Raw genomic sequence first — 13,887 nt, forward strand, 5'->3', positions numbered from 1 at the left:
CCGATTAACCGTAATCTTAACCAAGTGGTGACTCCAGTTGCAGCTTCTGCGCCAGATGTGGCTTCCTTGCTTGAGAAAATTAACATATCTTCTGGGACCTGGTCTGCAGCTGTTGATCTGTCTTGCCCCACATGGGGCTGGCTGCTGCACTTGAAATGATGACTCTGATGGTTGAGTTCACTTGACTCTGAATGACCAGCCCTGAGGCTTGGCAGACAGGATGGCGGCCTGGCAGCTCTGAGGGTGGAGGGTGAAGGAGAAGACTGAAGATGGGGAGCCCAGAGCCTCCAGGGAAAATCCAGAATGGCAGGGAAGACCACTGGCCCCTCTGCACTGGGGTGTACAAGATCAGAGGCAGCCAGGAACACCCGGGTCTCCTGAGAGGCAATAGGGAGGGGTTAGTGAGGAGAGGCTCGGGCTTTCTCAGAGGCAGGGCAGGGGCCGTCCAGAAGACAGGAGTGGTGGCAGCTAAGAGGCCTGTGCAGGATTCTCAGGGATGGATGAGGTGCCAGGGGAGACATGAGGCAGGAGGAAGCAGCAGTTCAGCAGGGTTGGCAAGAGTCAGGAGGCGCCCTCAGACCAACCAAGCGGGTCAGAGTTTTAAGGAAGGACCCTGAGAAGCAGAGAAGACAGTTGTGATCAGGGCACAGTCCTGGAAACAGAAGTGAGGAGAGGACACTGGGAGCCCCACAGAGGAGGAGGCTGAGAGGAAGGGAGGGCGAGAAAGGAAAGGGTTAGGGAGCAAAACCAAGAAAGCATTTCTGCCTTGTTTAAAAAGGAAGAAACTCGGGGCCTGCTTAGGAGCTGAAGGGAAGGGGCAAACCAAACTGGGAGGAAGAGGCGAAGGACCTGGGGAGGAAGGGGCTAAAGTGAGGGGTGGGGATGGGGAGACCCAGGCAGAGGAAGTCCCAACGCCACCAGGAAGTGGGAATTGAATCCAGGGCAGTCTGGGCAAGGGGCTCTGAAACACCATGTGATAACCACAGAAGCACAAACCTGCCCGAGGAAGGTGAGGGTGAAGGGCAAAAGGATTTCAGAAACCGAGATGGTGTATTTCAATGACTGTCCACAGCAAGCACAATATTTCCACATGGAATATTTATTCAAAATATGTGTCTATGATGTATACGTTTTAACAATATATCCAGTGCACATTTTAACAGGCAGCAACATCACCACAGGTAGCTTCTGTTGAGTAATCAACATTACTTTGCCTGCAAATTTACACCAAATGTAGATCAATCATGGAATATAGGAGTTAGCTCTTCCCCTTTAATCCACTTGAAAAATCACTGTCTTGTATTTGATTTTACATTTTCTAAGCAGTATTTTTCCATGGTCTTTAAAAACAGAAGCGTGAGCTTTGGAAGAGATGACATACACATGGTTATACACAATGTGGTAAGAAGTATTTCATGATATACAAATTAACATCGTACAAGTTACTGTGTAGAAAAAAATAAACTTACAGTGAATAAATAAAGTAACAGATTTATATATCAAGTAATATGCAGAGTATAAAAAGTAGTTCCTATATATATACATATATATAAACGTGTGTGTTCTAGAGAATAAATATACAATATATTTAAATACTTCATGTGAAGGAACATTACTGCATCTGTTTTCAGTTTTGTACATTAAAATACTGGTGACAGTTGGGGTCCCCTCTGATCTCTGGAGATCCTGGGATCTTCTTCCCACTCCAAGGGTAGACGCACCAGCAGAGCCCTGTTTCTCCATCCATGGACGTCTCGCACTGCAAAGATAGGGCCAAGGTCAAGAGCAGCAGGTGAGGAGCTGATGGGGAAAGTGAAGCTCTAATTGGCTCAGTGCAGCCAAGTGCTGCAAAGTCATGCCAAGAGACTGGGCCATGCCGGCAGCTACCCATGATGTGGGCAAATCCAACACCCTCCTTATTCTCATGGTAAAATAGAGACAAGGGCCAAGTGGCCCAGGTAGTAAAGAGATAATCACTTCACCTACATACTAAATGGTCAGATGTGTGCACAGCTGTCTGCTTCATGGCCCAGATACCAAAGGAGCCCAGCCCACCGGAAACATGTCCCATGTGTGACCCACTATTCCTTGTCTGTCCTAAAGCAGTGACGACTCCTGTTTCCCCCAGTGAAATCCACAGAACTTGCACTTCACTGAGTCCTAAAGCCATTTATTATTTGGCAAGCCACAAAAAGGCTATTGTGTTTTATTATAGAGTTCTTTTTTCTTTATGCAGGAGGCAAAAAAGTAATAGACATCCAAATAGATACTTGCTTTCCTAAGTTACTGAGATCCTAAGTTTTAGGAGGTCAGTCAAAGTCCTCTACCTCTGATGGCACTGACATTTGGCCCCAGGGCTTCTGGTCCACTGGGGGTTTTTTTCCTCTGGCTGTGAAACCTGTTCTTTAGGCTACCTTGGGCTAGCACTTCCTGGTTCCCAGAGGGTGTATCTTGCTTCCTATGACCAGTTTGGTACACATTTGCAACTGGATGTTCTTTGCTGGGATGTCTTTGCAAAGATGGAGGGCAGCAGTCACTATCCCCATGAGGACCCACACTGGTAAGGCCACTCACCTGTCTGCTGTGGTAAAATCCATTCTTGTTGCAGTTTGGCAGATAAAATTTGTAAATTTCTTCTCCTGCTTTCTGTTGTGCCTTGGCTAATCTCTCTAGCACTTTGTAGAGTTCTCTTTGGCAGGGCTCCTAAGAGAATAATTTGATGTTAGGAAAAATGATAAGAGAAAGTGAATTATCAACCTAGAATGTAACTGATTGAAGAGGTGTTGCCTGGGCTGACGACTTGGCCATGGATCCCAAGACCAGATGATACATATGTCCTCTCTGGGCCTCATTTTCTAACCTGTGGTTAGTCTCTGTCTTGGGTTGCTAAGATAAAGAGTGGGAACACTATTCTCTCTCTCACTTGACAGTCTATACCTACTTACACAGGAACATCCCCCAGTAAGAGCCTGACCAACACCACAGAGTTCTTCTCAACTCCTGCCATTTGCTATATATTTTTGAAAGCAATCTTCTGGATGAAAGGAGAGTGGTCAAAGCTTTCTGAATGGAGAATTTATTTGCAGGGCTTTCTATATTTTGAAAAACTTTCCTTTGCAATCTACAGGATTATTTTACATAAACCAAATCCAGGGAGGATCGATTTAAAACAAGAATAAATTTTAGTCCATTTTCAGCACTTCCAGATGAAATTCTGAAAATGATTTAATGCTCCCCTTTTCTGGGTGTGCATATTTGTGGAAATGACTTTTCCCTCTCAAAAGAATGTGACTTTATCCAACTTTGATTCTCTATTGCCCTCATGTGGTAGAATTAAAAATTAAGCTATGATGGGCAGTTGTGTTTAATGGGTTCAGAGCTTCCGCTTGAGAAGAAGAAAACATCCTGGAGATGAATATTGGTGATGATTGCAGAATACTGTGACCATATTTAATGGAATATGAATCTATACTTTACAATGATTAACACAGTGACTTTTATGTTCTGTATATTTTACCATAATTTTTTTAAGGAGGCAAATGATACAACAAGGGTGGGAGTAGTTAGGGCTAACTTTGGAATCGCATAACTCAGTGCTCTGACACCCTAATTTTAAAGATGAGTTCAGAGACATGAAGTAACCTATCTAAAGGTACTTGGCAGGACTTGCATTTTCTTTGAATTTAAGTGGGCTCATCTCCCAAAGTCTTTGCATCAAAGCCTGACAAAGCTAAGGTGAGAAACGACTATTAGGTTTTGGGGGGAAAGGCTTGAGGACCAAGATATGGAGGGCCCGGCCTATTGGTAATAGCTAAGCCAAGGTAGAGCCTCACCTTCCATGTTTTGATGTTGGCAGGGTCCCGAGCTCTCATGCTCTCATAGGTGCTGATAGCATTCCAGAGGATGGGCCGGTCCTCGCTGGAGGGGGCCATCAGGTGAAAATTCTCCAAGAGCTGCTCCTCTGTCATCTCTGTGCTCTCGGGGGACACATTCTCTTGAGCAGGGCGGCTCTTTGCCTCTAAAAAGAAAATGTCACAAACCCATGAGCCCTCTCAAAGCATTTGCACTTGGCCCCCTTGGTGAGAAAAGAAATCACCTCCTTTTCTCAAAACCAAGCTGGGAAACACACCATGAAAATTAACCTAGTTCTTGTTGACTCTCTTTTTAAAGAACCTTCTAATGGTTTTCGGGTAGAGGGATGACCCAATAGCAATACCGATTCTGTTCTGGACAATAGTACTTTTCAGGGTCTGGCAAGGGTGCACTGTGTTTCACTTCTAAAGTAGCAAGAGACTGGGTCAAGGTGCACAGTTGCTGAGGCCCAGAAAAACCCTAAGCTAGCCAGGGATTGGGGTTCAATTCCTAACCCCCACTAGTGGGGAGCCTTGGAACCTCAGCTTCCCCATCTCTAAATGGGACTTTTACTAATACCCCATGAACAAATGGCAGAGTTCCTCCAGAAGTGAGTTCTAGAAGGTTCCTTTCCTAACCCAAAGCACTATTCTCTGCTGTGGGCCCTGCCTCCTACATGCTAAGTGACTTCTCTGAAGGAGGAGAAGGGGTCACCACACATCTTGCTAACAGAGTGCAAAGATGCATGAACAGAATCTCACAGAAGTGGCTCTGAGGTATCCCCTGTGGAAATCCATGTCCTTTGAGGATCAGGGCAACAACTGCATTTTATTTACTCTGAAGGGCAGAGAATGTACAGGAAAACCATGTTCCCTTCTTGGGTCACTCGCTCCCACACAGATTCCTGTGGGCTCTGGAAGCCCCGAGTCCTCTAAGAATGGCACAGGACGTTCAACCAGCCCAGATGAGGAGATAGGGGGCTGGAGCAGAGAAAGAGGCATTTCCTCTGCTTCCCACTACAAACAAATCACTGTTTAAATTCAGGAAAGAACCTGATTGTCAAGTTTTTAGGGGCAACATACACATCAAACATTGTTTTTTTATGGCAATGAATGGAAGTGAAGTTTTTAGCCTAAACTCTCACATTATGTTCTGTAAACATCTGGGAAGCACATACCGTATCCACAGGATGTATATTACAAAGGACATTCCAAACACCCCCTGGGGAGGCCAGCAAGGGGTGGGGGGAAGATTCCTATCTTAGGCCTTCCCAGATACTCTAGCCCTTGGGGCTGCCCATGTGCCCTGCAGGGAGGAGGGCACCCCACACACACACACACCCACAGCGGGGGCAGCCCACCACCTCTCTCCACTCTTACTGCCCGGATCCCTACAGATGAGCGGGCTGCAGAGCGCACAAGGGGGCTCAAGAGCTCTCTCCCAAGCTCTCCACAGTCCTGACCCTTCCTCTCCTAGGGCACCCCCTGCCAAGACCATGCGATGACTGCAGCTCCCTTCCCCACTGCAGGCTCTGGTTGCAAGCTTAGACAAACCCCTGCCCGCTCACCTGTCTCGGGTGTGGGGCAGGGCAACACCGGGGTGGGGAGAAATTTGTACCTGCGGCCTCTGCGCTGGCCGTGGAGGTGTCAGGCTCTGGCACGCAAGCGCCCTGGCCGCGGGTGAGGGCGTGCAGAGGCCGCGGCTCCCCGGGCAGCGCACGGCAGGTGAGTCCCCGGGCACAGCGCGCAGTGGCCACGCCGCACGCAGCGCCCAGAGGCAGGGCACACGTCGGGCAGCAGCCGCAGCCGGCCGGCCGGGCAAGCTCCGGGCACGAGGCTGGCACCGGCGGGCAGAGCGCGATCTTCTGGGCGGAGCAGGGCGCGCACCGCCACGGCTGGGGAGCGCCGGCAGCCACACCGACCTGGACAGCCAGCAGCAGCAGAAGCTGCAAGGCGCCGGCAGCGGGAACCACGGGCATCTTTGGGCACCCGCAGTCGAGGCAGGAGCTGATGCTCTCTGGGCAGGCGACAGTGGCTGATACTTTCTGGGCAAGTGGCGGCGGCCGATGCTCGCTGGGCTGGTGGTGGTAGCGCAGTGGCCGATGCTTTTTGGATGGTTAGCAGTGGCCTATGCTCTCTGGGCACAGCACGCCCCTTATGAAGGGCGCGGGCTTGCCACTTGGGCCAGGAGGTTAATGATTGGCAGTTCGGCATGCTGGGAGCTTGGTGTTCAAAATAAGTTTGTTTTGCTCCTGCGCCCAAGGCCGTGCGCAAATGGGTAGGTGGAAGGAAGGTAAATGATTCAGCTTTGTTTGTTCTGTTGTTGTGGGGTGCAGACCCAGAGATAAAGTCCAGTTCTAACAAGTGCACAGCCTGGTGACGGGTGGCCCTTGTTTTTGTCCAAGGGACACCACGGGCCTTGCCAGCCAGGGCTTTCCAACAAATCCATGGCAACCAGCTGGGCAATGCTGCCCAGCCACCAGTTCTCAAATGGGAAAACCCTGCAGGGCCCAGGGTGAGGAAAGGTGGAACCGGGTTAGAATCCAAATCTCTGCAAGCTTTGGCAGGCGAAGCCCAGACAAGGAAATCCACAGTTTATCCCACGATGGTGCTGAGTCCCCCAATCTAGCTCCACTCCACCAGGAGAAAGGCTGCGAGCCTTAGGTCGTAAGCCCAGGACTGCAGCAGTGGAACTGGGACCTCAAGGGAAATTCTGATTTTCTGATAGAGAAAAATTTCCCAGATAAGTCAAGTTGTTCAACTTAAGTAAAATCTCCAAGAACAAATAAGAAAATAAAGGGCATTTTTAGTTGTGTTAGTTAGATAGTACACAATGAAAGTAGTATTTTAAAAATATATGTCACTGATCCTAAATTATTGAATGTCTTGAGAGGAACACTTAGGAAACTGATAGCTGTGCCTACTTGAGGGTGGTGGTGAAATTATGTGCCTGAAAAACAGTGGGTTTTAACCTTCTGGATTTGAGCATGTTCTTAACAATATCTATTACAAATTAAAGCACTACCTCCTGGCCTTGCTACTGTCCTGGTTCTGTGGCCTTGGAGAAGTGACTTGCATTTGCTGGGTACCCTTTTGGTCTATCTATGAAGTCTTTCAATGGTAGTGGCTCTAGCGTTTCCTCAGTAACAATCAAAAGAAGGTCAATGGGGCAGCGCCTGTGGCTCAAAGGAGTAGGGCACCGGCCCCATATGCAGGAGGTAGCAGGTTCAAACCCAGTCCTGGCCAGACACTGCAAAAATAATAATAATAATAATAAATAAAGTCCATGAAAATAATTGTAATTGCAAGTTATGATTGTGCTTGTCATTATTTTTTACAGAGCAAAGTTTAGTGTCCAGCTAAGGAACCGACCACTGATTCTGAATTTTTAAACATTATTTTTGGTTTATGTGGGCTTATTGTTGGTCAATTTAGTAGATGAATTAGATATTGTTTCTCTACAGAAATATATTGACCTACTAAAGTCTTATTTTGAGCAAAAATCTTAGACGTTACAGATGAGTTCCTCAGGCACTTTAAGTTATTTTGATTCAGTGCTTTTATCTGTTGCCAAGGCTATGTTAACCAGTTTGATGTAATTATTTCAAATTGTATATAAAACCAGTGCATTGTACCCCATAAATGCATTAATGTACACAGTTATGATTTAATAAAAAAGAAAGAAAAAAAACATTATTTTTGGTGTAGTCCCTAAACAATTTCACTTCCTAAGAAGAATGCGTACTCTGAATTTTCTCTCTGATTCCCTTGATTTGCAGGGTGTCTACACTTGACACGTTTTCCTAACAAAATACATGCAAAGGGCAATCCTTGGGTAAATACTTGGAACCCACCTGCTGTGTGCCAGGCAGCTTGCCTGGCCCTAGACAGTTCACCCAGTTGTGTAGTTGTCCAGTGCCCATCTCTCCTTCCCTCCCCAAGGTCATACTCTTCTGCACGTAGTGGAAATTCCTTCCCTCAGGAATCGATTTCCCAAATGTTTTCATTGCTTGCCTCATAGCAACAGCAAACCAAACAGCCCCCACACGGAGACAGAACTCTCCCACTTCTGACCCTCTGTCAACACAGATGGAACCAGGCCCCTTCCTCCAGCCCCATCCGTCCTCTGTGTGGTGGGCAGCCTTGTCCTGTCAGGTTGGAGTCACAGCCCAAGTGGCTGCTTATACGGGCGGCCATTTCTGACTGCATCCAGGAATCCCAAGGCCCCACTGCCCCCTGGCAGAAGTCAAAGACTGACATGGCTTTTGCGCTCCAGGGCTTTGATGCCAGGGGCTGGCCGGGACTAGGGTGAGGTGGGGGAGGCACCCAAAGAGAAACGTGAAAGGACGTGCATCTCTGGGGCTGGAAAGTGCAGCGTGAGCCCTCTGAGAGAGGCCTCTGGACCTCTGCCCCTCAGTCCCAGCTGTCCCGGCCCTCTGACTCCTGACTCCTGCTCATTTTCCAGCTTTAATGTCCCCATTTCCTAACTCATGAAAACAAAACAAAACAACTTCAACTCCCTTCCCACCCATCCACCCCACCCCCAAGATATCAGTCTGGCTGTTGGTGGTGCCTGGACATCCATCCTGCTGCTGTCCTCAGAGACCCTGTCCACAGCCTCTTTCTCCTATCGCGGAAGCTCTTTCTCCTAGGACTCTGCCTCCGTATGCCCCACCCTCCTGCAGCTCGGCACAATGAACTACTCTTCCATCCAGCCTCCCAATGGCGCATCCCCACGTTTCTATCTGCATTCTTCCTCTCACTCAGCAGTGACCATGGAGGAGCAGACGGGAGCAACACTGACCCCCCACACCTCCCAGTCTTGCAGGAGGTTGGTCTGTGAAGAACATACCCTCGGAATAAGTGTGGTGGGAATAGAGCATCTGCCTAGCCACGTCCAGGTGCCTCTCAGAGAAGCTGCTGGCCAGGGACAGTCTGGGAGGATAAATGGGATTCCCCCAAGTGGCAAAGGATGAGCGTACAATATGGGGGAACAGAGATAATAGTGGGATGAGGGCAGAGAGCCAGGAAGAGTGTGCTGGGGACTAGGTGGGAATGCTTCCTGTCTGGGCGTGAAATAACTGGGGAGGAGTGGCAGAGGAGCAGGTACCAAGAGGCCTGGGTATTGTGGGAAGGGGGTTGGACCCCTTGTTAAGGCAGCAGGCTGCCACCACAGGGGGTGTGAGCAGACATTCTTAGAAAGGGGTCTTTGAAGGGTCATCAGGAAAGGAGAAGGTCTGGGGACCCTTCATTTCTGCATCCCTTTCAAGCACTGGCCAGACTCCCAAATAGAAGCTGAGAGTCAGCATGAAGCAGACGGACCCCTCCCCCAAGATTGAGGAGGAAACAATAGGCAAATACTGTAACAAATCATGACTGCATGGAGGAAAGAAAGGGGCTGCAGGAAGGAGATCCAGAGGGATGTCACTGCGGGACAGTGGTGGAGGGTGCTACCTGGCTATAGTGGACACAGATCAGGAAGGCAAGAGAGGCTTAGAGGAAGTCCACGTTGATGCCCAAAGACCCACAGACTCCCCAGAGTTACCTACATGATCACATGTTTCCATGTGGTCTTTGGGAAGTCATCCATCTCTAAGGGGGCTTTGACCACCACAGTTTGAGAGCCCTTCTGGGCTAAGCTACATCCATGGCATTGTCCCTCCCTCTCTGCAACACTATCTGCACCCCTCAGGACCACTGGAGATGTCCTCTCCTTTACCCAGATATCAGGGAGACTCTAGTGGCCCTTTCCATTCCCAAAATGTGATGACACACTGGGTTATAGTCATGTCAAAGAGCTAAAGCAAGCTGGAGACTGCCTGTGTGTGTGTGTTCCCCACAGGGCCCCATTTCATGAGCAATGAATCCCAGAGCGGAGGGTGCTGGGCTCAGGGTAGGAGAGCCTGGCAGGTGGGGAGGGGAGCCAGTGTCTTCTTGTGAACACTTACTGCGCACAGGCACCTGGTACGGAACCAGGAGCACCTGCAGGGGTGAGACCCGCACTTTGCCAAATCAAAGCCTGTAGGTTCCCTTCATGCCAGACCTCTGAATGCAGGGGCCGGAGGGGGTATGTTTGAGATGCAGGGTTGAACTGTGGTTTGGGGAGTACGTATGAGAAGTTTTCAGTGCTAGGTACGGAATTTGTATTAAATCACCTGAGCAAAAAAGAGCATTAAATTAGGGACTGGGAGACAGTCACCACCTATCCCATTGTACATTATCTGTGCTTTCCAGGAAATCAGCACATTGTACCCCAGAAATGCATTAATGTACACAGTTATGATTTAATAAAAAAATAATAGATGAGCTATGAAAAAACAAAAACAAAAAAAAAAAACAAAAAAGGCGAGGCACGCACACCCGTGGCGATTCCACTGTGTAACTCCAGAGGGCGCCTATGAGCAGGGCGCGCCCGGCCTCTGCTGATGCTTTGATGGCGCTTCCCAGCACAGCTGCCTTTGCGTGTGGGCACTGCGGTAAAAAAGGCTGACGGCTGCGCTGCAAGAACTCAACTCTGAGAGAATTTTTATGGCCCTGCTAGAGAGATAGTGGAAGCTGGGACACAGCAGGAGCGCAGAGTCTCTGAAGCAAGACTTCTGGTGTTTGCACCTTGGGTTTCTGTGTCCTAGCACGATGTGTAACCCTCTGGGTCTTGGTTTCCTCACCTCTAAGATGGGGGTGATGGAGGCCCTAGCACATGAAAGCTCTTGAATGAACAGGAGCTGTTGTCATCCTGAGCCTCCCCCAGGCTCATTCTGCTACCAGGGGTCCCTGAGATGATGAAACCACAGAAACTCTTCCCTCACCCCCCACCTCCAGTTCTGTTTTCATGCAGCGTGCTACCTGCTCACCAGCAGCCTGAAAATTGGGCAATCTGTGCTCTGAAAAACAATGCAAGAGTCAAGGGCAAAAGCGAATTTCAAAGGGAAGAAACACCGCACGCAATCCAGGAAGACCTCAGAAAGGAAGTTGTTTTTAACCTGGGAGAAAAAACAACAAAAAAGATGTTCTGCCTGTGTTCCATGATCAACAGAAGGGATGATGTAAATCCATGCAAGGGCCCAGCTTGCTGCCCTTCTGTCCTGAGCAGATGAAGGGCGCCGCTCAGCAAACTCAAGAGAAGGAAAAAATAGCTCACGCCTACACTCCCCGATAATCAAAGTGGAAAAGTCACCCAGCACTTGTCATGTCAACAAAGTTCAGATTGTAAACACAGGGGAAGCAGAATCATGCCAGGGCCAGAGCCCAGGGGGCCCTTGTCAGAAGACTGGGGTTTTAATCTCAGTGTTGGCTGTAAAACCCAGGTCACTCTGATGTATTCATCTTCAGGGGTGCGCTTACGGTTGGGTGAAAGAGGGCAGGCATTAAGAGCCAGACACAGGGAAGGTACTCAAATATATTCTGTTGTCCTTTATCTGGAGACTGCTTGAACCACATACACCTCCCGATTGCTCGTGTCTAAAGTATGGTGGTATAGACCTGTACCATGTCAGCTGGGAAGTGGTGGAAATGCCAGTTCTCAGATCCTGTGCAAACTCCAGACTCTGGCCTGGAGGGGTGCGCCTGGCACCCTATGATTTAACAAACTCCTCTGTGGAGTCTGATGCAGGCTCTAATGTGAGCCCATGCGTTCACAAAGCCTTCCTGGATGCACAAAAGCACCCCATAAGAGGTGAGGAATGGGGAAGGGAACGTGCAGGGGTCAGGGTAGCAGGGACATTTGAGGGTAGAAATGAAGAGGTGGCGTCATCCTTGCTACAGCTGAGTAGCGAGAGGGGCTAGGGAGGCAGAGGAGCCACCAAGACCAGAGCTCCCTGCTGCTCAGCACCTGGAGGACATGTGTGCCCCATTCCCTCAGGGCCCTTCCCAGCCCTTAGCTAACCTGAGTAGACCTGATCAAAGACAATGCCTACCTAGGACCCAGCCTGGCCTCAGGAGAGCCTGGAGGACACTAGCACATTAGGTGTGGCACTGTGTTGTTTGATTAAGCCTGAATTCACTAGAAGGAGGACAGTATCCATGACTTTGGTGAGGTGAAAACCACTGTGCCAGGTTGGCCCGGTGAACTTTCCCCATGAACTCCAGCCCCTGCCAGCCCTCACGCTTGCACTTGGGTTTACTCTCAGCAAGAGACCTACATGTGCCTGTGAGGCCAGCAGTCCAACAAAAACACCAGGCTGCCTCTCCCCTGGGGACATCCATAGCAGGTGTGCAGATGACTAAGGAGCTCTCTCTCACCCTGGGAGGGGGCTGTCAATTTACTATCCTCGGGCCCCTGGCCCTGGCCATAGTCCCTACTCATGTTGACTCAGAATAAAGGCTGGAAATTCCAACGTAGCTGGAGGTACTGCAGACGGAGCTCTGCACTGTGCTGTGGCCAGGCAGCAATGACCTTGAGCCAAAGAGTGGGAATTTCACTCCCTGAGTCACAGTGTCCGTATCGCATGACAGTGCCATCAGCTCCACAGGGCATGCACATCACGCTGGGGTGCCAGTGTCACAGCTGCACATAGTGTGTTTATTGGGAGCCCAGTGTGTTGCCATTAGGGGACTTGGATTCTGGCTTGTTTCCACCTTTTCTCCATTACAGATAACACTGCAGTCAATTTCATTGTCTTCTCTTGTGATATCTTCTCAGGATAAAGGTTTCAAGGACTCAGGTTGAGACATTTTAAGAATCTGAATTCACAGGATAAACTCCTTCCCATACCGTTTTGCATTGCCAACAACAATGAATGAGAGGACGAGTTTCACCCAAATGTCACTAGTGTTGTATGTTGACATTTTCATGTTTGCAAATTCGGTAATCTGAAAGCAATACTGTGTTAGGAAATTTCACACTTATTTGATTATTAATGACGTTTATAGGGATTCTTTTTTCCTCCCCTCTTTACAAAAAGTACTAACACTGGCCATTCATTTATATCTGGGGGTCAAAGGCCACCTGGAGCATATTGGTTGGGTAGAAAACATGTGATTCATTGTGATGGAGTTGGAGAAAACATGAGCATTTGATGGAAATGGGGGCAGAGAGGAGACAGGGTGGAGGATCATGATTGTGAAGCCACAGTGACAGAAGGTGCTCCCTGCACACCATGTGACAGAAGGTGCCCCTGTCACCCACCCTACTCCCCAGTGACAGTGCTGAGGACACCTGACTGTGGTACTGCGTGCCAGGGTAACATGACTGAGAAAACACATTTCCATTTCCCAACTATTGTTTCCAAACACAAACAGAGCTTTCCACTGTGCCCAAACCAGTGTGTCTAAGCACCAGGAGGTTGGAGGACCTTGGAGACCTAAAGGTCAGGGCAATCCTATGAGTCTGGAGGTTGTGGGATGTTGCAGGAAAACAGCAAATTAAAACTAACAGACACCAACACCAACAATATAGAGCAAGAAACCTTTAATTGCCAGAGAGAACTCAGGTGCCTCAAGGCATAAAATGCTGACTTCTAGGGGTTTTTCTCCAAACTCTTTCATACCTTGTTTTTTCCTTCAGTTCAATATCAACTACATAGTTATGGCTACAGATGTTAGAAACCAGGGTATTGTTATTAGTTACAGAGTCTTTTCTTTTCTTTTTTTTTTTTTGCTTTTCAAGGTTATTTTAGCTCAGAATAAAGTTTGTTCTTCTCTTTGATGGAGGAGGAATTCTTCTGCAGCTGCCTGCTGCTTTCTTAGGATCATTAAGAAATATAAGATTGATTTCTCCTCCCTCATTCCCCTCTTTGAGACCCCATTGATCAGGAATCATCTCATTCCTTATCAATATCCATGGCTACTTGATACTATTGTTGACTTATGAACACTTTGCTTTCTTTTTTATCACAATTGCACAGACTATGCCTTTGAGAAATTTAACAAAGATATGTAATAAGCAAGGCAAAAGCAAACATCCTCCAATTATAAAAAGAAAACTTATAATCATAGTTTTCAATCCTCCTAGTTTAGAAAACTATCCACCAAATAAAGAATCCGGGTTAAATTCCTTCTTCACTTGTATAGGTACATGAGCTCTTTTAGTTACGCTTTT

The 13,887-nt window shown here is 48.4% G+C and overlaps 1 protein-coding gene across 1 annotated transcript; it reads right to left on the bottom strand.

The window, feature by feature from the left end:
* Positions 1–1,083: 1,083 nt before the first annotated feature.
* IGFBP1 (insulin like growth factor binding protein 1) lies at positions 1,084–5,990 on the bottom strand. Its single transcript, XM_053553843.1, has 4 exons — positions 5,470–5,990; positions 3,834–4,018; positions 2,575–2,703; positions 1,084–1,759 (listed from the first exon to the last, which is right to left on the bottom strand). Exons 1-4 carry the CDS (start codon positions 5,828–5,830, stop codon positions 1,628–1,630), a joined length of 807 nt encoding a protein of 268 aa, XP_053409818.1. The 5' UTR covers positions 5,831–5,990; the 3' UTR covers positions 1,084–1,627.
* Positions 5,991–13,887: the final 7,897 nt, after the last annotated feature.

Source organism: Nycticebus coucang, chromosome 11 (assembly GCF_027406575.1).
Source record: "Nycticebus coucang isolate mNycCou1 chromosome 11, mNycCou1.pri, whole genome shotgun sequence".
Classification (NCBI taxonomy): domain Eukaryota; kingdom Metazoa; phylum Chordata; class Mammalia; order Primates; family Lorisidae; genus Nycticebus; species Nycticebus coucang.